Source organism: Lacerta agilis, chromosome 15, assembly GCF_009819535.1.
Source record: "Lacerta agilis isolate rLacAgi1 chromosome 15, rLacAgi1.pri, whole genome shotgun sequence".
NCBI classification, from domain to species: Eukaryota; Metazoa; Chordata; class Lepidosauria; order Squamata; family Lacertidae; genus Lacerta; species Lacerta agilis.
Window position 1 is genome coordinate 272,265 of NC_046326.1, and position 24,525 is coordinate 296,789.

At 43.9% G+C, this 24,525-nt stretch overlaps 1 protein-coding gene across 2 annotated transcripts in view; it reads right to left on the reverse strand.

Moving 5' to 3' along the window:
* Positions 1-18,456, reverse strand: part of ADAM9 (ADAM metallopeptidase domain 9) — a 99,348-nt gene extending 80,892 nt beyond the window's left edge. For both annotated transcript variants that reach the window (XM_033171315.1, XM_033171314.1), the window contains exons 1-2: positions 18,284-18,456; positions 406-503 (exon numbers count right to left, since the gene is read on the reverse strand). In XM_033171315.1, the coding sequence (XP_033027206.1) occupies positions 406-503; positions 18,284-18,365 (180 nt within the window). In that variant the 5' untranslated portion in view covers positions 18,366-18,456. The remainder of the gene's footprint in view (positions 1-405; positions 504-18,283) is intronic.
* Positions 18,457-24,525: the final 6,069 nt, after the last annotated feature.

Here is a 24,525-nt window from a genome sequence, read left to right on the forward strand (position 1 = left end):
AACTATCACTCCACAGAGTCATTCAGTTCAGATACCTCCTGAGCTCTGCTTCTCCCCTGACCAGCAACTCTCAAAAGGCTTTCCCCCGTGCTTTTTCTAACCTCCTAGTGAGGACTGGCTTGTACCTCCCCTCCCCCGAGTTGGAGTCATCACTTAACCCTTGCCTCTGGGAACATTCTAACTCTACCCTGACACACACACACACACACACAGAGAGAGAGAGAGAGAGAGAGAGAGAGAGAGAGAGAGAGAGAGAGAGAGTTTAGTCCTAGGCTGCCCTGAACCCTCAGCAGCTGTACCATTCAGGAAGCACAGCCATGCTTAATTATTTCACAGCTGCTTCCAGATGATGTGTACAAAAAGCAGAAAGCAACATGCTGATGATGAAATCCTGCTCTGAAATACCTCTGCTGCCCTGGATGTCAGCACATCGCGGTGTTTTCTTGTTATCCTCTTGGGGACAATAATTTCGTAGGCAGACAGCTGAGATAATGGCTGAAAACCTAGAAAGATACGGGGAAATGTTAATGGATTAAAACACTGTCAAATTGATAAAGTCAGTGAAACCAGATAGCTTATCCACAGGTCCCTGAGTAACAGCAGCAAGAGGACTAATTGAACCTTAAGACAGCTGTTGGGCACAAATTGATCAGCACATGGGTGCCAAAGGCTGAAACAGGTTTAATAGTCATTCGTTCTCCACAGGAAACCATCAGAAATGACTCCAAGGGCACTTACTCAGATATGTTCTGGGGGTCATTTTGTTTTTGTTTTCTAGGATCGACTGCTGGGGTTCTTTTCCTTGGAGAAGCTAATACATGAAATTAAGGTCACCCAGGGATCTGCTGCACCTCAAGATTTTGCAGCCAAACTGTGCCTTTTTTTTTTACTTAATACGAACACTCATGCAATGGGTTGCCTCATTACACCCAAGTATGCTTTTATTTGGAAGAATTACAGAACTTGATTTGGCTCTTTGCCTCCTCCTTGCACCTTTCAAGCTTCTTCTTTTCTTTTTCTGCTATTCCACTAATATTGGGAGACCAAACCCCTTAGGTTTTCATATGGGTTTTCTTGAGGTGCATTTTTTGTCCTGATGCTCCTTTCACATGCATGGTTCATGTTATATGAGGAGCCAATGTGGGGCCATGGCTAGACTTCGACCTAGGAGACCAGAGTGCAGTCATGAAGCCCACTGGGTGACTTGGGGCCCATCACTGTCTCTCAGCCTAACCTACCTCACAGGGTTGTTGTGAGGATGAAATGGAGAGGGGAGAAGCAAGTGCAGCACCTTGAGCTCCTTGGCGAAAAGTTGGGATATAAATGTAGTCATAAATAAATAAATAAAATTTATTTTAAAAAGAAAAGACTAAAGAAATGGTTCTGCAAGGCAGAAAGGGATCTCTTGACAAGTAATTTTCAGCATCCACACCAAACTACAATTCCCAGGATGCTTTGAGGGTAGCCATGCCATTATTTGTTGCCAAGGGCTTTTTTCCATGCTTTGCAGGCCTGGTGAAAGTGCTTTCTCTCTCTCTCTCTCTCTCTGCTTCCCCCATGAAACCCTGGTCTTTATAGCGGAACCAGAGCAAAGAGCAATCCATGAAAAACCCAAGATGCTGTTAGTTGTGCTTCAGCTGTTGCAAGGAAAGCTCCCGGGCAACAAAGACGAGTGCTCAGATATGTGGCTTTGCGGCATGGGCTTGTACTTGAAGAGTGGGGCAAAAGGAAAGTGGGAGGTGAGCCCCATGTCTGTTTGGTAAGATACAGTCATACAAAAAGAACAAGGCTGGACTTGAGAAATAAATGAATAACAAAACAGAGGCGATCAGTTAAAGATTTCAGCTTCTACCTTCCTCAGTAACTTAGTTGAGATTTCAGATTAATCCTGTCAGCCAAAGTACTTCTGGAATGACCTCCCCATCTGAGGCGGTCCATGCTCCCCACTTTATTGCCCTTTGACAGGTGAACACACAGCTCTTTGCCCAGGCCTTTGGGGAGGGCTAAGTGGCACCATATTTGATTATGCTCTTCATCTGTTGATGTCATCTGATTTTACTGGTGCTAATTTAATATATGTCTTGCTTTACTCTGGTGTTGTTGCTTTTTAAGTTGCATTCATTGTGGTTTTAATATACTTCTGTGCCCCACCCCGGGACCTTGAGGTGAAGAGAGGGCTATAAATACTTGAAATAACAAAGCAAGCCATCTAAAGCCAGAAGAGCCACAGCTAAAAACACTGAAACCGGGGAGTGGTCAGGCTGGCTCATCCCATGGAAATTGTTGAAAGGGGTATGTGCACATTTTGCTTCATGACTTGTATTTAGGAAGACCAGATACATACTTTGTTTTTGATTTTTAATGAAAGCTTAGAGTCTGGAGCGCATGCTGCTTATGTGTGCTCTATATTGCTACCACAAGTACCTGCCTCTCTGCAGCCCTGTTCAGTATATCCAGCATCTTTGCTAGTGAACAGCAACTAACCACATACGTATAACACTTCCTCCCCTCAAGGTTGCAGCCTGGAGAATCTGCTTTTCATTCAAAAAAGAAAAGAAAAGGAGATCTTCAAGGAAAAGTTACAAGGAATTATATGTAACCTGCAGTTTGGACACCAGAGTGCAAAGAACTACACTGAACTTGAAGCCCACATTTCCACTTTGTTACGTTCAGATGAAATTGTGTCCTTCACTCTTTAAAGCATGTCACACAAATCCAAGTCTCAAAAACATACCAGGATTTCAGCACTCAGCATTTTAACCAGCAAAGCTGAGGGAAATTGCTACTGAACAGTAACATTTGCAGGTACTAAGGAGGTGTATTGGAGATTACTTTTCCTTATTAAGTACAATTTAACTATACAACATACATGAGAAAGTAATGCTGTAGCTATTATAATAAAAATGTATGGTTCAAGTTGGAAGGTTGGAGAGTCCACAACACTGTCATGATTAACTTCCCTAAAGACCAGTGTTCACATTGCACTTGTGCAGCTTCCTCTTTCCCCCCTAAGCACTGTCTTCAACATCCCAACCCTATTTTTGAAACTCCTTCTCTCTTCCAGTCGGCTGCCCCACATTGTACCTGTTTTCACTTCTCCCCCTGCTTCTGCAATCTTGCTTACACACAGAGAACTGTCCATCTGGAACATGGTAGCAATAGACACCAGCCCACCTTGCAGAAGTGGTGCTTCTGCAATTACAACATATTCAAAGTATTTGCAATGCAGAGGGATCACTAGGTAGGTGCTAAGCGGCTCCAGCTAATGGATATTTGGTGAAGATCTCTATAGCTATTCACAGCAAATTTCTCCAAGCAAAGCAGTAAGTCTGCCAAGTGTAGGTGAAATGATTCATCTCTCATTTGCACATTTTAATTACAGTCACCTGGGGCACATAATAAATTAATCTTACTCAGTGGGTTTGCCTTGGCTTAAATGGCCCTATTTATTTTATTCATTTCAGAAATTAACATATATATATACTGCTAGACTGAAGTATATACATAAGTATATATTGAAGTTTACTATGTTTCAACATAAATCTGGAGGTCCATTCCTACCCCCCTGGTTAACGTGGAAGCAGTGTCATGTGGTTCTGTGAAAGATGTAGTCAAAACTTGTCCCTCAGCCCTGGGATTCGTATGTTATACAATGCCAGTCCCTTATTCTTACCTTTAATGTTCTGCAGGAGGGACAGGGAACCTGTGGCTCACCAGCTATGGTGAGGGGAGCATGAGCCCACAGCATTGCCCCTCCCCCTCGGCACCGTGAGGCTATAGAGCAACATGGCCCGGCCTACACTGCCACTGGTTGGACACAAACTCCCCTTAGCGCCACCCAGCACAGGCAATGGACAGGGCTGATGGGAACTGTAGTCCAAGAACATCTGGAGGGCCACAGGTTTCCCACCATTGCCTTAAGGTACCCTGGCCCCACTCAGGGCAAGCATGGCTCACCAGTGGCTCTCCAGATGCTGAGGGACCACAACTCCCAGGATCCCTGGTCAGGGACTGGGCTCCTTGGTAGTTGTAGCCCAACAACATCTTGAGGGCCACACATTCCCCAACCCGACATCCTGTATTGCAGAGCCTGCATTCAGCATCAGGTGGCACTAGATGACTCTCAGGGTTCCTTCCAACTCTGTGGTTTGACCCACACATGTCCTTTATATAATGCTTTGAAGGAGCAGTATGTGGGATAGATTTTAGGGAGAGGGAGATCTAGCTATGGGTAGTACGCAACTAAGAATTCAGAGTGCACCCAATGAAATTAATGAACATGACCTAGCTGGGTTCATTAATTTCAGTGGGTCTACCCTGAATAAAACTTAGTTGAATACAGGCTATAATTTATTTACTGAGTGGCCAAGATAAATACACAACTAGGCAAACTATGAGAAAGGGCCATAGCTCAGTGTCAGAGGACCTGCTTTGCATGCAGAAGGTCACAGGTTCAATCCTCTGCATCTCCAGGTAGGGGTGGGAGTGACTCCCTGTCTGAAACCCTGGCCAGCTGCTGCCAGTCAGTGTAGACAATACTACACAATGTGGACCATTGCCAAGAGAAGAAAATTATTGAGAGAGGATGCTGTGTTTTCCCGGGGAAATTCAGAATTTTAAACATACTCTGCTTTAACATACCCAGTACCGGTACTTTCATTCAGGTTTGCATAACTTGCATTTTAATTCATCTCAGTCATTTTAATATTTGGGTTCAGGTAGGTAGCCGTGTTGGTCTGGCACAGTTGAAGTAAATTAAAAAATTGTCCAGTAGCACCTTAGAGACCAACTAAGATTGTTCTGGGTATAAGCTTTTGTGTGCATGCACTTCTTCAGATATTTAATTTTAATATTTGGTAAGAGCAAGAACCTTTCCCCCTTTTAAGGAGTGTGATTTACCAAGGAAATTCAGCATTCCAAGTTCATTTATGCTGCAGTTTATTTGTGTCAAAGTTAATTTCTATTTCTACCACTTTGGTGTACTTCTGTATTGTTAAACTTGTTTTGTAATGGTTTAAGAATTAGAAACAAACAAATGAATATGAAGCTGAAGCTGATTCCCAGCCATGCCCAACATTTCCCAAGTGTGTGGATGGGCATAGCTTTGCTAACTGATCTGAGCAAATCTAACTTAATTGCATTTTATTTAGGTAGCCAAGCCGTGGTCACCAAGGGAAGGCTGGGAAACATGTTGGGGAAAGGGAAGTAATTCTGCAGAAGAAACCCATGTGAGAGTCAGAGCATCACAGAAGCCTTTTATTTATAATATCCCTACCGCACCTTCCAATGACACAACATTTAAGGCAGCCAACATCCTGTTTAAAGAACATACATTTAAATCAGCAATTCAAAAAAGAAAAACCAAAACATAACTGAAATGAGGCCCCACTCCAAAAAAAACAAAAAAAAAACCAACAACCCCCAAACCCCACAGATACACCTTTTGCATTGTCTTCTCAACACCTGCTAAAGACAATTTTCTTTCAACTAATCTTCTAAATGGAGGTATTCATTCTGGTTGATATCTGTAGTGGAAGTGAATTGGTTTTATGTATGTGATGTTGTACACCACTCAACTGCCCTGAATTAACCGGGACATTGCGGATTCACAGGAGCCACAGCAGCCACCGAAGGTCAGTCAGAGGCACTTTGTGAGCAGGTGTGGAGACTCCTTCCTACCTCACAGCACTGCCTTTAGAATGAGCTTACATGGCTTATAAACCTTGATCAACCCACATCTTTCTTGTGATTTCCCAGCCCCTGCTCTTTGTGCCTCATGGAGTCAACAGACATATGCACAGGTTGACATGGATGGAACTGGCAATAAACAGACACATCAGATGACAAGCACATGCCACACAGGTGGGATGCACAACCCAAATGTGGAGATATTCCCTACCCAACTTGTTTAATTGTCAAACGCGGCTGCCTGACATGTAAAAAAGTTGATGAATAATTATTGGATTGACAAAACTTGGACCAGTCTTACAATATGCAGCTTGCCAACTGTGGACACGTCTAAGAGAGTAGCATGGGAACAGAACCCACAGGAGTTCGCGTTTGTTTGCTTCCAAAGATTTATACCAATGCAGTCCATTTCAGCCTCATTTTTATGGGAGGCTTCCAGCCTAAAAGGCAGAAATGCTAAAGGAAAGAGGTGGCTTCTCCCTGCCAGATTTAAATATTTATTTCGAAGCTGCTGCCTTTTGTTGGCTCAAAGATTGGTTTATGTTGAAAAACACTGATGTTTTAGATTTGGAAGGTTTTGATAATGCATTTGGATGGCATGCTTATCTATGGTATAATAAGATAAAGGCCCATTGTTGTTGTTGTTCAGTCATTCAGTCGTTTCCAACTCTTTGTGACCCCATGGACCAGAGCATGCCAGGCACGCCTATTCTCCACTGCCTCCCTCAGTTTGGCCAAACTCATGCTAGTCGCTTCAAGAACACTGTCCAACCATCTCATCCTCTGTCGTCCCCTTCTCCTTGTGCCCTCCATCTTTCCCAACATCAGGATCTTCTCATGAGGTGGCCAAAGTACTGGAGCCTCAACTTCAGGATCTGTCCTTCCAGTGAGCACTCAGGGCTGATTTCTTTAGGGATGGATAAGTTTGATCTGTTTGCAGTCCATGGGACTCTCAAGAGTCTCCTCCAGCACCATAATTCAAAGGCCCATAGTGTTTTCAAAAAACATATAATCAGAAAATCATTGTTCAACGTATGGACCAGGTAGAAAGATTTGTTAGAAAGAAAAACACCAAGGTGGATCTCACCACTAGAGGCTAAGGCCCATAAAAGATTAAATATGGAATCCAACTGGTTGAAATATAGTGATCTCTTGATGGAGGTTGATAATAAATTTAAGTTAAAGTCTTATGCACAGCTTAAAGATAATTTAAATGATTGGTTGCAATATCATCAGATCAATGAAATGTTTAAGGTTGACAATAAAAATACTGGTTTTTAATCAGAAAAATCCAGATTGGAATGTGAACTGTTGGATACTGTCAGGGAACTGTCCCCGGCACAGCACAAGGTGGTGGAAGGGCTCTCGGGATGCTACAGAGAGCCCCAGTCCCACCTGACCAGCAGCACCTCCTCTGGCAGCAGAGGGAGCAGCGAGGCTTCCAGCGGGGAGGGGCAGGCTTCTCTGGGTATGGAGAGTAAAGGCTCTGAGGATGCTGGAGAGACCCTGCACTCCCCTCGCTCAAGGGGTGATGAAGGAGACACGCAGCTTCCGGTGCCCCAAAGGAGTCGAGGGGTGAAACGAAAAGATGGGAGGCAGGGTTTCCGTATACTGAAACTCTTTTGTTGGGGTCAGAACCGGAAGGGGCCATTCCTGGATAATGACGGCGCTTGATACAGACCTGAACTTTTTAGATCTGCACTGTACATAGTTAGCACAATAAAACTTTTAAAGGAAACTTGGAGTTTTGCCTGCTTACTCATGAGCAACAGATACGAAAAGTAAAAATCTTTCCAAGATGTATAATCTACTGTTGGAATGGTATACGAAGCATGAGCAAGTGAAATCGGTAATGATAGGATGGGCTAAGGATGTGGGGCACAATATTATGCTTAAAGACTGGGAGAAATTGTGGAAAAAAGGAATCAAGTTTACGGCATGTACTGCTTTGAAAGAAAATATAATGAAAATGATGTATAGAAGGTATCTAACACCTGTAAGACTTGCAAAAATGTATCATATATGTCAGGGCTGGCCGTTATCCTCTTCAGATCACCACGCAGACGCTTCTTGCTCTTTTATAACTTTTTATTGCGTATTAACAAACAATCTTATAAACAGTTCTTATCTTTAACTACCCTCCTCAGCGTCACTTATTTCTGATAGCTTCTGAGCTCTGCTTCTCCGTGACCAGCAACTCTCAAAATGGCGAATGCGCCGTTCCTTTCACTTTCCCGCTCTTTCCCCCCACCTCCTCCTCCTCCTCGCTAGAGCTGGCTTGTATCTCCCCTCCCCCGAATCTGAGCTATGACTTAACCCTTGCCTTTCCTGTGAACATCCGGGCCCTCCCTCTTGCTCCTCTTGCTCTCTTCTCATAGGTTTGCTGCTCTCCTCCTCCTCCTCCTCCTCCTCTTCCCCTTGGGTAAACCCTCCCCCCTCTGCGAAACTGGATACCTCTAACTCTTAACTCTTCTCTGACAATACATCTGATAATAAATGTTGGAAATGTAAAGAAAAAGAAGGGACCCTTTTCCACATGTGGTGGATGTGCCCCAAAGTAAGACTTCTGGGAAAAGATTTATAATGAAATGAAAAAAGTGTTGAAAGACACTTTTATTAAGAAACCAGAAGCCTTTTTGCTGGGAATGGTAGGAGAGGAAATCCCTAAAAGAACTTAACATTCTTTTCGTATGCCGCAACTGCTGTGAGGCTACTACTTGCTAAGAACTGGAAGAGCCAAGAATTACCAACAATAGGCGAATGGCGAATGAAGATGATGGACTTCAGGGAACTTGCCGAGCTGATTGGGAGACTCCACAATCAAGGAGAGGAGACGGTGGAGGAAGATTGGGAGAAATTTAAAATTTATTTGAAAAAGTATTGTAATATTTAGTATTGCCGAAGGAAGTAGATATAGGTTTTTTGCAATATTTTAGGAAGTAGTCCATTACAGATGTTTTAGAAGAAAATATTGGATAAGATGTTAACCCTTAGAAACTGCCATAGAAGATTAGGGAAATGAAATTCAGATGGGGGGGGGCTGAGGGAAGTCACCTATCGATGTAAAGAACAAGTTATGTGATTGATAGATTGTTCTTTTTTCTTGTTTTTTCTTTAAAATGTTTGTTTTTTCATGTATGATTATGTTACTATTTTATATCTTACAAAATTAATAAAAAAAATTTAAAATGAACTTTTTTGCCAAGGAAAGTGATGGGAAAATACAGCCGAAAGTGTGGGATGACCCACAACATATAACTGTCCTGCAAGTACTGTTAAATCGGACAAATGTTCAGTGTCCAGCTGACATCCTAAAACCTCTCCACAAACTATAGACACTCCAATGCAAAAACCTGGACCATTTGTTTCTTCAACCAAGGTATAGCAAAACAGCAATATTGAAGAAAATTACCCATAATGTGGGGGGTGCGGGTGGTGCTGTGGTCTAAACCACTGAGCCTAGGGCTTGCCAATCAGAAGGTCCGGGGTTCGAATTTTTCTTTTTTAAATGTTTGTTTTTGATGTATGATTACTGTATGTTATCTTTTATATCTTACAGAATGAATAAAAATTAATTTTTTAAAGGCAGAAATGCTGCCTGTCTTGTCTCCTACTTGCGCCTTCAGCTTGCCAGAACCTTTTACTTGGCATTAATTAGCTAATTCAAAGCATGAAATGCATAATTAAACAACTTAGCAATTGTGGGCAATAACCAATTGTGCACTCCATTTAATTATATGAGCTGTTTACTGAACAGTGCTATCTGGACTATTAAATGGCACCTTGTGCTGATGAGAGTTGTAGTCCAACAACAACTGGAACGCACCAGGTTGGCGAAGACTGATTTAGGACTCTTAAGAAATGTGTACATTATTATCTTAAAATTTGATTTTATTATTTACTAGATTTATACACCACCCATCATCAAAAGATCTCATTTAAAAGGGCCGTAGAATATTAATCAGCCAAATTCCTCGTTGAAGAGGAACATTTTTGCCTGGCACCTAAAAACATATAATGAAGGCACCAGATTAATCTCCTTGGGGAGAGCATTCCACAAGTGGGGAGCCACTGCAGAAAAGGCCCTGTTCTCATGCTGCCACCCTCCGAACCTCTCATGGAGGAGGTACATGAAGAAGGGCGTCAGAGGATGAACAGAGTCCAGGTTGGTTGATATGGAGAGCGGCCTCCTGCAGTGATCCCATGCCCATTTTCATCTGTCGAATGTATGGATTAGATTTGTACCTATTTTCCCCCTCCCTTTGTACAGGATGATGGTGCAATAGCAGTACAGAATTTGCACCTCATCTCAGCCAACTTTTATAGTTTGGGTCATATATAGTAATGCCCTTCATAGGAAGCAAATCTTTCAAACCATGTTCTAAACGGGAATATGTCCCATCTAATCAAGGAGGACTTACTTCTGAGTAAATATGCTCAGGAATGCCCTGTCAGAGAAATTTGTCTCAACACAGAAGTCAAATGCTGCGGCAATCCTAACAGAAGCATCCTGACCACAAGGCAGGGAGAAGCCTCCAGCCACCTTCAGAGGTATTTCCAGAAGCTCACATCAACACCTTTTGAAACAGAAGCATTTTGAAAGTTTAAATGCTTTTATTTTATTTTTTTATAAGAATTTATTGGCATTTTTCTATAACAACAAATACCCACACCCACACCTACAATTAAACAAATGCAAAACAGATAAACCAAATACAAACAGTGTCAAGCTTTCTTATTGCATCTTTCTAGAAAAAAAAAAATTTCTATTTCCATATCTTGACCATTGACTTCCCCTGCCTTTTCACCTTCGAGTTTGTATCCTTAATCTATTTTATAACCATTTCTCCTGCAAAAAAAAAAAACCATTAACTTCAATTTTATAATTACATTCAATTATATCTTCAACATTTTACTAAAAATGCATCATCATAGTAATACCTCATCATTTAATCTTCTTGATCCATAAACTTAATCCACTTAAATTCACTTTACTTATACTCCACCTCATAGATCTTCACAAATCATTCTCATCTAATCTATCTCTTCTATCCTTAAGGTTGCTGCTAGTAACGTAATAACTTGAAATATCTCCTTTCATGTTCAAATAAAAAATATAACGAAATGTTGTTGACAGTATTCACCCTCCGATTTCAATTTACCATATCCGGCTGCTTAAAGTTTTACTTGATGCCTCACCCCACACCCCCTCTGTCCATTATTCTTCTCCTGGTGGCATCAGCACTGAACTTCCGTATCTCTTCCCTCTCCAAACGTCCACAGATCCAGGCACAGTCCAAACCTCTCCTTGCCACGAGTTCAGAGGTGTCCATCTCATCATCTCTCAGCTTCTTCGGTTCTTTGTAACATTCCTTTTCTTCTTGTAGATACCTTAATTCTCTGTCCCTGGCCCCCGAGCTCACACCTCGGGGACTGGATATACGAAATCTTAACGTCGCCTTGGGGCTGCCACCCCCAAAAAGCGAATTTCTTCTCCGAAGTAGCTCATTCATTTCTCTCCATCTTTGCATCCATCCTCTCAGCTCTTTGGCAAGGCTTTCTTCCAAAGTATCAAAAGTTTTATAAGCCTCCTCTGTGGGCAATTGGTTCCATTTCAGACCCCCACACAAGACTTTGACTTTTCTATAAAGCAATTCCACCTTCAAGGCAGTGAGTCTCTGTTCGTCCGTTAGTCCAGAGTTCAATACCAGTTCAAGGACAAATCCCAGCATACTGGTAGAGGAGGAGGAAGCGGGTGTCATATTTCTACTCCCCTCTTTGTTCATCGCCATTTTCCTGAGCTGGAGCGCAAATACCGCAACTTTAAAAGGAGATATTTTCCTCTAGTTAACTTCCCGAAAGAAAAGTTTGCCAGTCTCATGTGTCAATTTTAAATACATTATAGCCAGTTCTGTAGCAGCAATCACTCAAATTGGTTAGATTCTTGATCTCGAAGGGAGGGAGGACAGGCTGCCTTTCTCCTTCCCCCCGGATCGTTCCAAAAGCACGATTTCTGATCAAATTCTTTACTCACGACCACCGGGTTCTTTTAGCTCCATTCTTCAAAGGTAGAACTTGGACGCTCACCGCGGGCTCTGTCGCCGCATTTGCATCCCGGTTGGGGCATGTCCCCGAAGCCCGGCTCCGTTTGCCCTTCACCCCCACTCCCCCTTTACAGGGGGGGCAAGGGAAGGGTTCGGAGCCTCCGCGGGCGCAGCCGGGGAGCCCAGGGTGCGGGACGCTCTTCCCGCACCCCAACCGGAGCCGCGCGCTGCGGTAGCGCGGCTCCTAACCCCCGGGATGGACAAGGCGCTTCGGACCCGAAGCAGCCTTCGACCACCCGGCGATGGCGTCGCCGCCGGAAGTCCGAAAGTTTAAATGCTTTTAATTACATTTTTTTATTTTATTTTATTTTATTATCAAAAAAACTTTATTGATTAAAACACAATCCATCCAATACATTCTCACAATATCATACAATATCATTTTTATCATACATTTCCCATTTTTCCATCCTCACCCCCCCCCTCTGACTTCCCTCCATCACTCTTTCGACTTCCATTATAAGCTATTTGTTCACTATTTGTACAATCCTAGTTACTATATATTTCTATAATCATCTTTAATTCTTTATATTAATTTATTATTCTACAATTCCTTCATACCTCTTACTCCAAGCATATTAGCACTTCTTTCTTTGAGCAATGTTTCTCCATGTACTCTTCATAACATTTCCATTGTTCCTTCAAATTTTGATTTGTTTGGTTTCTTATTGCTGCTGTCAGTTTTGCCATTAACAAATACTCATTTAACTTGCCTAGCCACTCATCCTTTGTTGGGACCTGTTGTGTTTTCCATTTAGCTGCTATCACCATTCTGGCGGCCGTGCTAGCATACAAAAATACACTTTTCTTTCCACTTGGTATTTGCTCATCTAATAAACCTAGCAAATATGCCTCTGGTTTCTTTACTATTGATTTTTTCATCATTTTTGTCATTTCTGTATGTACCATTGACCAAATTTTTTTTATATCCTTGCATAGCCACCACATGTGCAATAGCGTCCCCACTTCTTTCCTGCATCTCCAACAAAGGTTAGACTTCAATTTATACATGCTCGCAAGTTTCACGGGAGTTATGTACCACCTATAATGCATCTTAAAGAAATTTTCCTTAATATTATATGAAGCCGTGAATTTAATATCCTTTCCCCAAAATTTGTCCCATTGCTCCAGATATATTGTATGCCCAAGATCCTTGGACCATCTTAACATTGTCTCTTTTACTTTTAATTGCATTTTTAATTGGTTGTCAGAAAAGAGAGTTGACTTATCCAGGTTCAGCACGTGATGCCTTTAGGCACAAGCTATTATTACTGCTACATTTATACCCTCTTTCCCTGAAAGGAGCTCAAGGTGGCACACATCAAGGAAGGGGAAGAACTCTTTTGGCACCATGGGCTAGAACAGGATCAGCCTCATGGGCCAAATCTGGCAGGCCCTCCCCACTTACCCAATTTGGTCACCTGTCAATCACTTGGTGTCATTATGACATCGCACTTGATAGGTGGGTTGTCCCGCCTCCTGTCAAAATCTCTTGGGTGAGCTTCCCAAGTGTACAAAGGGACATTGCTACGTTTGTGCTCGGCACTTTGGGAGGCACCAATCAGAAGACGGCCAAAGCACCTCTTTCCTTCTCCTGCTCCCCGCCCCAAGCTTTGGGAAGTGTGTTTTACAGGCTTTCCTTGGCTGTGCACACCAAATGGAGCAGCATTTAACTTCCACTCACCAGCTGAAGTGCAGGGGTTAAAGCTTGTATTTGCCACAGGCAACTGTTCCCTGGGAACAGACACTCAAAGCCAATGCAGAAATGCTGGCAGAGAGAAGCAAAGGGAATGAAGATGATTTTGCATCCATTGCTCTGGGCACTCATGGCTCTGCAAACTTATGCCCAGTAGCAGTGGCGTAGCAAGCCCAGACTGTACCCAGTGCGGAAATATTTTTGGCACCCCGTACGGACTGCACATGTGCGGCATCCCGCGCATGCGCACTCCATACAGAATGCCGCAGATGCACACTCCATCTGTGCTGCTACTCGCGCGCAGCAACCTTACGAGCCGCCGAGTGAGGTTTTTTACCGGGCGGCGGGGCTCGGCTTGGGAGTCGCGTGGGGGCACCGAGTGTCAGCCCCCCAGGGTGGCACCTGGGGCGAACCACCCCCCAACACACCCCCTTGCTCCGCCCCTGCCCAGTAGGAGTGGAATCTTTTTAATCACAAGTCAACAACACAGAGACAATTTATACAGACTGCTAACTGAGACTCCCTTTAAATCTGGTTCCTGGTGAAGATTTTGTTGGAACATGCCACATACCTGGCTGTTTGTCAGCTGTTATTTAAAAAAATTCTGGACTTCCAGCTCTGTTATTTAACAGTGTATCAAATTAAGCAGGATCAAATTAAGAGATTTCCACAGCCTTTCATTTTATTTTTCAAAAACAATCCTGTGCCTCAGGTCTTTATATACAATTATGCATTATTCCAAACTTATACTGAACTTAAATAAAAATTTCCAACTACACTGTTTTTTGTTTTAGTTTTACCTTCTGTGTCAGCACATATAAGTTAGTCTTCCATGATCCCATGCCAGTGTCTCCCATCAATCCCAGTCCGCACGGTCAACCGTCAAGGATGAAGGCAGATGTAGTCCAAAACATCTGGAGAACACCTGGATGAAGACTGCCTTAGGGTATGGATGGCCAAACTGTGGCTCAGCAAACGCAGGTAGCAGACAAATATTTCTAGCCTGGCTCTCATGCAGTTGAAAGGATAAGTCCTGGTTACAAAACCCAGCACTGACATTTGGCTCTTGTGCTCAGGTCCTGCTCATGGGTTTCCCATCAGAGACATCTGGTTGGCCATCGTGAGAACAGGAAGCTGGACTAGATATCCCATGGGCCTGATCCAGCAGGACTCTTCTTATGTTCAGGAGCTTCAAATTCCTAAATGCACCCTGCCTATACAATCATGAAAACAGCACCTCAAACAAGGGTGAGGAACCTCAATTAGACCCACCAGGGATCCTGATGTGGGCCACAAGATGGTTCTTCCCCAGCCCCGCCCACCTGCTCTACATCTGACATCATACAGCATCAGGTATGGGGAAGGTAAAGCTGATGCTGCAAAAGAACAACTGAGAGCCTTAATGCTTTCTCCTCTGGAGCAGAGCCTGCATTTGGCACCTTAAAAATTTGCTACCATATGTCAGCCTATCCTTGCCAATTTAAAGATTTGTTATTTTATGTAAATTGCTTTGGGAGTTCTTGTTAGGGCAGCAAAGTAGCATTAAAATGTATTTACAAATAAAATAGATAAAGAGATTCCAGGTTGGAGGGTCTGGATGGGAGACCCCCTGGGAACCACATGAAGAACATGGTGTTTCATGGTGGAAGAAATGTGGGATATGAAAGAAGGAAGGCAGGAAGGAAGGAAAGAAAGAAAGAAAGAAAGAAACCTTTAAAGTGTTGGTAAAGTGACAGAACTTAACTGTAATATATGCCATTTTAAAGCCTGTGCTTTGTAGTTTTTTTTTGGGGGGGGGGGATTGGGTGGAAGAAGGTGGTGGAATAATCAAACTGTCATTATCCCATCACAGGAACATAGGAAGCTGCCTTATACCAAATAAGACTGTTGGTACACACTGACCAGGATTTCAGGCATCCCCACCAGGAGATGCCATTGGAGAATGAACCTTCTGTATGCAAAGCAGATGCTCTGCCACTGAGCTATGGCCCTATCATGTCAAATGATCAGCAAATAATTAACATACATACATGTAAGTGTAGCATGGTGACCAAGAAAATGAGCTGTAAACCAGAAGTCCACAGATCAAAACTCACTTCTGCCATTAACAACTATATAGGCAGGCTTCTCTCTCAAATCCCCTCCCTCTCACAAACTATGTAACGCATTTCACGGGTTGCTATCATGTTTATTTTATTGACTGATAGATAAAAATACTTATATATTGCTGTATCATAAAGATATATCACAGCAGGTTACAACAATATAAATCCATAAAACCATATAATAATATCATAAAGAGTTAAAAGCAAGTTAGGGGCAAAATAAAATAAAAGCAAGTACTGAGTTCTCATATGCCCTAACACTCCGGACTATTGAATAAATGCTATACAGGGGACACACTCTATCCTGCTCTGAGCTTCCAAGTAGCTTGCGCCCCCCCCCAAGCAAGCAGCCCCAGGTGACTGCACAGAAGGAACAAGGCACTGTCAAGAGCAGGCTTCCTCAAACTTGGCCCTCCAGATGTTTTTGGCCTACAACTCCCATGATTCCTAGCTAGCAGGACCAGTGGTCAGGGATGATGGGAACTGTAGTCTCAAAACATCTGGAGGGCCAAGTTTGAGGAAGCCTGGTCAAGAGGATAAGCCCCAGTCGGAAACAGCAGCTTCCCTATGGGAACCAATTGCTGCGGAATAACAGCAGAGAGGAAGGCGGCATTCAAGCTGAGCTCCTGGACTTCCTCTAATCTGACGGGCCACTCTGGAAAATAGGATGCTGAACTTGGTGGCCCTTTGGTTCGATCCATCAGGGCTCAGGAACACCTTTTTTGGTATATCCTATACAACTTTGAACCAAGATACCGGGGGGGGGGGATACATCCAACCCCTACCTCCCCAACCAGCCATTGCAAGAGCATCATGTGGAGCCCATCCAAAGATTCCTTCTGGGGGATGCTAGAACTGGTCCTCTTCCTTGGAACTCCCTTGCACTGCACATCAGACAAACACCTCCTCTAGGGTTTTTCTGTGCCTTCTAAATTTCCTGATTTTTAAAACTATATATAGAATCATAGAAATGTAGAGTTGGAAGGAACCAGGGGGTCGTCTAGTGCAATCCCCTGCACTGCAGGAATCTCAGCTAGAAGCTTTTGCTCGGCTTAAGGAGGCACAATGCTCACATGAGACACCACAATGTCACGATGGCACCCCACCCCCATCGCCCTCACGAGCTGGCATCTCTGGCCCTAACTGTTCCCCTACAAAAAAAATTCACTGCACGCCCCGAGGGAGACTGTCCCACTGTCAAACCACTCTTGTGGTCAGAAAGTTTTTTTTTTTTTAAATGTTTAGTTGGAATATCCTTTCTTGTAACTTGAAGCCACTGGTTCAGGTCCTAGCTCTGGAACAGGAAAAAACAAGCTTACTCAATCCTCCATAACAAAATCTATATACAGTGGTGCCCCGCTAGACGAATGCCTCGCTAGACGAAAAACTCGCTAGACAAAGGCATTCGTCTAGCGGAAGGCTGCCCCGCTAGACGAAAAAGTATATGGGGCTGCCTCGCAAGACGAATTTTTTTTTCTTCGTTTTGCGGAGCGTGGCTGTCATTGCCGCTCCGCAAGACGAAAAACCCGCTAGACGAAAATTTTCGCAAAACGAATTATTTTCGTCTAGCGGGGCACCACTGTGTGTGTGTGTGTGTGTGTATATATATATATATATATATATGTTCCCATTGCGTGCGCAAGTGTTACCAACTTGCTCCATAACCGCTGGACCAAACAACATCAAATTAGGACGCAGCATTCCATGACCATCAGGGAATAACATAGGATAATTAAAAGCCACACCTGTCATACCTAAAATAAGAAATGCAAAAAAAATTGGCGCGCCTATTAGATGTCACTAGCAAAACATCGCCCTCTAGCGACGGCTAAACTGGTACTGCAGCCACAAAAGCTAAACATTATGAAAAAAAATTTTTTAGCTTGGGCCCAGTTCTCCAATCTGTTAAGGTCATTTTGAATTCGGATTCTATCTTTTGCAGCATTAGCTACCCCTGCCAGTTTGGTGTCATCTGCAAATTTGATGAGCATGCTCCCAATATTATTTTAAACTTTGTATATTTATATTGTTTTTATATTTTGAATTGTTTTAACTGTTTTCAATTGTGCAACCGTTTCATATATGACTTGTTAGATTGTAAATGGCTTCGGAATGCCTTGTAGGAAGGGATTCTTAAAAGAAAGAAAGAGATATTCTAGGCTTGGGGAGCAAGAGCATTTGCCTGTCCGCATTAATTGACCATACATTTCCCTGCTCTCTTATACAAAAGTTCCCCAGGCGCTGCTCCGAGCAAGGCTTGCTTACAGTAGCTTCCAAGCACCGCAGCTGCTTAAGTGGCGGAGAATCCGCTTAGAGTGCAAAGCGCGCGTGTCCGTAGGATCTCCACAATGTGGAGTCCCCTTCACAGCCCCTTAACCGAGGAAACGGACGGGACTGAGGAATCCCTGCTTCCTTGCCAAAGTTCCTGAGCGGAAGAGGGAGAAGAGGGTGGCGCTTCTGCGAGGTCCCCACCTTCCAGGGGATCTGCTGGGAAGGATCGGGGATGGGGAGGGGGGAGGCTTGGGTCTCGTTCCTCGGAGATCCCTGGCTGCTGCGCTCAGAGGCAGCGGGGAGGGTCGCCGGCCAAAGTAGAGCTCAGGCACTCGAAAGGCGGGGAAAGCGGAAAGGGGGTCGCCGCCGTGCCAAGAAGAGCTTGCCCCCCCGCCCCGCCCCGCCCCCTCCCGACTCACCTGGCCGGTCCGCCTGCAAAGTCAGCGTCCCGAAGAGCAAGAGCAGCAGCCAGCAGCTCCGCGCGGCCCGCACCATCCCCATCCCCGCGCCCGGATCGGGGCTCCGAGCAGCGACCCCTCCGCTTACGGAGCGTGCGCGGCGCGGCCTCCCAGTCCCGGGACCACCCCCAGGGAGGAGCCGGCTCCTGCCCGCCCGCCCGCCCGCCCGCCGGGAGAGAGGCTGGAGCGCCGGACGACGAAGCGGGGAAGAGCAGGAGGGCGAGCGGCAGCGGCGGAAGGGGTCCGGCCGGCGGTCCGTCGGGACTCTCCCGACACGGACACGCGTGTCCCCTTTGAATGGGCACTGAGCTACCTCCTCCGTTCGCTTGGGTGTTCTGTTTTGTTTGGGGGGTTGGAATACTGTACTCCTAGAGCCCCAGATGAAAAAACGCCTTTTTAAAAAAGGAAATACCGGTACATATATACCGGTAACTGAAGGCAAATTAGCCAAGGCTTGGTAGGCATTTACTGATCTGATATATTAATGATTGAAAGACCATAGTATTTCCCAGGGCCGTCTTAAGCATATCCGGCGACGGGGTGATGCAAAGAGCCCTCCTGTGCCCCCCCCCTTTCCCAGAGTTGTCGACCTTTTGGGGGGGCACTCTTTGGGTGAGGCATATTATATCAAATAAAAACAAAGGTACAAAATATTAGGGGAGACATCTTCTTGATTGGAAAGTTGTTTTGGTCTTTTTCTCCCTACGCACCCCTCCATGGATTAAGGTATTAAGGATTAAGCATAAAGTATTCCATTCTAGATTAAAAATGAGCTTGTTCATTCAAACATCATTAAGAATAATACTTGTTAGTTTCTGCCTGGCATTCCTACTTATGCGGCTGTTAACTGGATATAAGATATACTCATATCAAGTTAACAATTATATAGTTTAAACAATAGGCATCTATGATGAAATACTGCGTTTTCTCTCTCTCTCCCCACACATACCGCCATTGCAGGAGGCTGGACTAGAGGACCCTCAGAATTCCTCCCAACTCTACCATTCTATGATAGGATGTGATTCTATGATAGGATATGGTGTGTGTGTGATAGTGTTTATTTATTTTATAAAATTTATACTCCGCTTGATGTTAAAAAACCCCAAAGTGGTTTACAAAAGACAAGCCAGTAAAAGCAAGAAAAAATTACAACCCTACTTTAAAATGTACAAAAGTAAAAATACTAAAACTGATTAAAATTGCCTCAACTTTCTAAGCATCTGAGTAGGTTTGTCTAAATAAGAACGTTTTTAAATGGGCAGAAAAGAGAACTCTGAATATATGTGTGTGTGCATATACAGATGTGTGCCTATCTCAAACTCAAATCCCCAGATGTTGTTGCACTACAACTCCCAACTTGCTGGGTTTTACTAATCACATTTCTAGTGCTTACACACTGAGTGTTTTAAGTTAACAGGAAGCCATTAAAAGCAAAACAAGTAAACTAATAAGAAACCAGACTTGGGGTGCATACACAATAACCCATCTGTAGCACCAAAATGTAATTTTTCTCAATCCAGAATCGTTCATGCTCCTTCTCAATAAGTTTTATTCAATCTAGCTTGATTCTGGATCCTGCCATCCACAAGGGTGGGTGTGGCTACTCAATATGCATTTGGGAAATCCTCCCCTTGATTAGGTGAGCCACATCTTTTCCTCCTTGCAAATGCCCCAGGTGAAGGAAGAAGGAAGTAGTGATTGGGATCTTGGTATATGCTCACCACCCGCAACTTCATGTGGCAGGCATGGATACACACCCACCCCATTTCCGGACTGCTAACATCTGTTTTCAAATGAATTACCTGCAGGGTAATTCAGGACCAACCTGCTATGATCTTGTATTTTCAGAATGTGTGTGGACTATGAAGAAAAGAACAAGTACCCAGTCTACGTTGATTGTAGCATAAAATGTCATGTGTAAGCAGACATCCCTTCAAATCATAGACACCAACTCCTAGAGGTTGAGGTCCCTTCACAAACACACACCCATTTGCCATTCAAATGGGGCGTGTGCTGCGTCTTGTGATCAATTATGCAAAGAGGGGCTTACCTACCCCCCTAATATTTTATTCAAGATGCCCCCCTGCTTCAAATAGAGAATTCTCCTCTGCAAAGTAGGACACTTACACTGTACACCAGGGGTCAGCAAACTTTTTCAGCAGGGGGGCAGTCCACTGTCCCTCAGACATACTTGGGGGGAAAATGAACAAATTCCTATGCCCCACAAATAACCCAGAGATGCATTTTAAATAAAAGCACACATTCTACTCATGTAAAAACACGCTGATTCCTGGACTGTCCGTGGGCCGGATTTAGAAGGCAATTGGGCCACATCCGGCCCCCGGGACATGGTTTGGGGACCCCTGCCCTACACACATGTGGAAGGCAGCAGACCAGGCAGCAGGGATGCAGCAGAGGTGTTGCACACCACAAGCCTTGCTGTCCCTGTCACCCAATTGTGTGAGGGTGAATACCTGAACAGGGCTTCCATCTCTGCAGCCACAACTTCATCTGTAGGTGAATGAATGAATGCCTCTAAAACCACCCACCCTGAGGCCTTATCTGGTAGGGAAAGTAGATGGTCCTGCTTTGAGCTCTAAAGCAAGTTTTAGAAAGCTAGTTATTAGAACAGGTGATCCAAGGATTAGTTGGCCACCAATGCAATAATACAGAGGTCCCTGACCTTTTTGCTTCCATGGACATGTTTAGATGGCTAAGAAACTGTCATGGGCACCATAATATTCCAATTTCTGCAGAAGAAAAACTGACAGTCTAAACACCTACACATGCCATAAAATAAATATAACATGGACAAATAGCAGCCCCCCCCCCAAACAACTACCACCCCACAGGCAGCTCTACCCTCCACCCTCAGGAGTGGATCTACTATGAAACTAGTGAAGCTTAAGCTTCAGAACTGAGTCCACATTGCTTTAACATTTTGGGTCAGTAGAGTCAATTGGAGTCATATGACTCAAATAGATAATTTTTTGTTGTCTATATTTCAACAATCCCAAAGTTTGAGCGTCAGTAGCACAGATGTTGTAAAGGTGTAGTGATCTGTCATGGAACATCCCCACTGGTTGCGAAGGGACTCCCCTAACAGGTCAAACTTCAAGGCCCTGAAAACATAGGTCCACCCCTGCCTGCCCCATAACCAAAGCAAAAAGCAAGCAAATGTGCCTCTTGTTGAAAAAAAAATTTTTTTGGAGGAGTAGTGAGCAGATGCTGGGGGGCACCATGGTTGAGGGCTCCAGTGTTCCCAAGGTGAGTGGGATAAATCAATAAAGTGTATGCTTTGTATGCACAATGGTTCATTCTCTGGCAACTCTGATTAAAGTATAGCTGGACTGGGGAAGACCTGAGTTCAAATGGACTTATTGTTTCTCTGTATGTATGACAATATTAACATGCAGTCCTGTGCAACTTTATCAAGGATAAAAGCCCAATAGCAGAAGTGTGGGCAAGCCCTCGGAGCAAACAAGAGTAATTCATGCTTACTTGCCATTCAGCCCAAAATATAATACAGAATGGTGTGATCTTATCATAGGCAGGATCTCTAGATGGGTTGAGTCTTTGGGTATTGAGAAGCACATCAAGGGAGATGATGTTATGTATACATGCAGCATTTCAAATTCTGGAAGCCTTCAATGGAAAGGAGTACACTAGTTCCAAAACTGGGTGATTTAATTTCCCTCTGAATGTTAATTTAGGTGGTCGTCACAATGCTCTCCTAAATAAACTGTATCAAACTGACAACTTTTCTAAATGACAATGATATAATATCTGAAGCTCAGGCTGCTTTTCATGAGAATCACTCAACATCAGATCACTGCCTATTGCTGTTCCTCCTAGCTGAGAAGTACACCAGACCTCTACAGGGAAAACTATTTGTGGCTGTGGCCTTTATGGATATGAAATCTGCTTTTGACTCTATCCCCAGATCCCGTATTGCAGGATAAACATCTCTTCTACCTTATAAAAGCTCTGTACAGTGGAAGTAAATTGCAGGTTAGATAATAGAATCATAGAGTTGGAAGAGACCACAAGGGCCATCCAGTCCAACCCCCTTCCCAAGCAGGAAACACCATCAAAGCATTCCTGACAGATGGCTGTCAGGCCTCTGCTTAAAGACCTCCAAAGAAGGAGACTCCACCACACTCCTTGGTAGCAAATTCCACTGCCGAACAGCTCTCACTGTCAGGAAGTTCTTCCTAATGTTTAGGTGGAATCTTCTTTCTTGTAGTTTGAATCCATTGCCCAGTGTCCGCTTCTCTGGAGCAACAGAAAACAACCTTTCACCCTCCTCTATATGACATCCTTTTATACATTTGAACATGGCTATCATATCACCCCTTAACCTTCTCTTCTCCAGGCTAAACATACCCAGCTCCCTAAGCCGTTCCTCATAAGGCATCGTTTCCAGGGCTTTGACCATTTTGGTTGGCCTCTTCTGGACACGTTCCAGCTTGTCAGTATCCTTCTTGAACTGTGGTGCCCAGAACAGTATTCCAGGTGAGGTCTGACCAGAGCAGAATATAGTGGTACTATTACCTCCCTTGATCTAGATGCTATACTCCTATTGATGCAGCCCAGAATTGCATTGGCTTTTTTAGCTGCTGCATCACACTGTTGACTCATGTCAAGTTTATGGTCTACCAAGACTCCTAGATCCTTTTCACATGTACTGCTCTCAAGCCAGGTGTCACCCATCCTGTATTTGTGCCTTTCATTTTTTTGCCCAAGTGTAGTACTTTGCATTTCTCCCTGTTAAAATTCATCTTTGCTCTGGCCCAGTTGTCTAATCTGTTAAGGTCATTTTGAAGTGTGATCCTGTCCTCTGGGGTATTAGCCACCCCTCCCAATTTGGTGTCATCTGCAAACTTGATCAGGATGCCCTCAAGCCCATCATCCAAATCATTGATGAAGATGTTGAATAAGACTGGGCCCAAGACAGAACCCTGTGGCACCCCACTAGTCACTTCTCTCCAGGATGAAGAGGAGCCATTGATGAGCACCCTTTGGGTTCGGTCAGTCAGCCAGTTACAAATCCACTGAATGGTAGCATTGTCTAGCCCACATCTTACCAGCTTCTTTACAAGAATATCATGGGGCACCTTGTCAAAGGCCTTGCTGAAATCAAGATAGGCTATATCCACAGCATTCCCTTCATCTACCAGGCTTGTAATTCTGTCAAAAAATGAGATCAGATTAGTCTGACATGACTTATTTTTCAGAAACCCATGCTGACTTTTAGTGATCACAGCGTTCCTTTCTAGGTGCTCACAGACCGTTTGCTTAATGATCTGCTCTAGAATCTTTCCTGGTATTGATGTCAGGCTGGCTGGGTGGCAATTGTTTGGGTCCTCTCTTTCCCCCTTTTTGAAAATAGGGACAACATTTGCCCTCCTCCAGTCTGCTGGGACTTCTCCTGTTCTCCAGGAATTCTCAAAGATTACTGTCAGTGGTTCTGAAATCACCTCTGCCAATTCTTTTAATACTCTTGGATATAGTTCATCTGGCCCTGGAGACTTGAATACATCTAAATTAGCCAAGTATTCCTGTACTACCTCCTTACTTATTCTGGGCTGTGTTTCCTCTGCTGAATCATCTGCTCCATATTCTTCAGGTCGGGCATTGTTTTCTTTCTTGGAGAAAATATAGTCCAAGAGCTGCAGGGTCAGCTCTTGGACTATGTTGAGATGGCCAGGGATGTGAGACAGGGTTGCATTTTGCACTTTGGCCCCCACTTTGTTTAGTTTGTTTTTGAATGATTTAGAGCTAAGCCTAATGGCCATCTCCCAAAAATAGGAACGAGAAAGACCCCTCTTTTGTTGACTAAATACTTCCGGTACCTAGGGCTTTTACTCAAAGTCCTGGAATTACCACTGGCATACCGCCTATCAAAAGGCAGAGTTAAGCAAACTTGCTATACTCCAATTCTTTTTTACAGTATGTTCCATCAGCCATAAGGGTCTTTAATGCAAAATCAACTCCCAACTTCTCTACGCTTCAAACGTCTGGTACAACGGTTCATTTCCCAAGTTAGATGTGTTCCAGGCAAAGTTTCTTCGGTCCCTATTACAAGTCCCAAACTGTGTCCCAAATTCAATTCTATTTTTGGAAACAGGTGAATGCCCCCTCTCCACTAAAGCATGGTGGGCTGCCCTGAGAAAATGGCTCAAGATCTCATTATTTGGCCT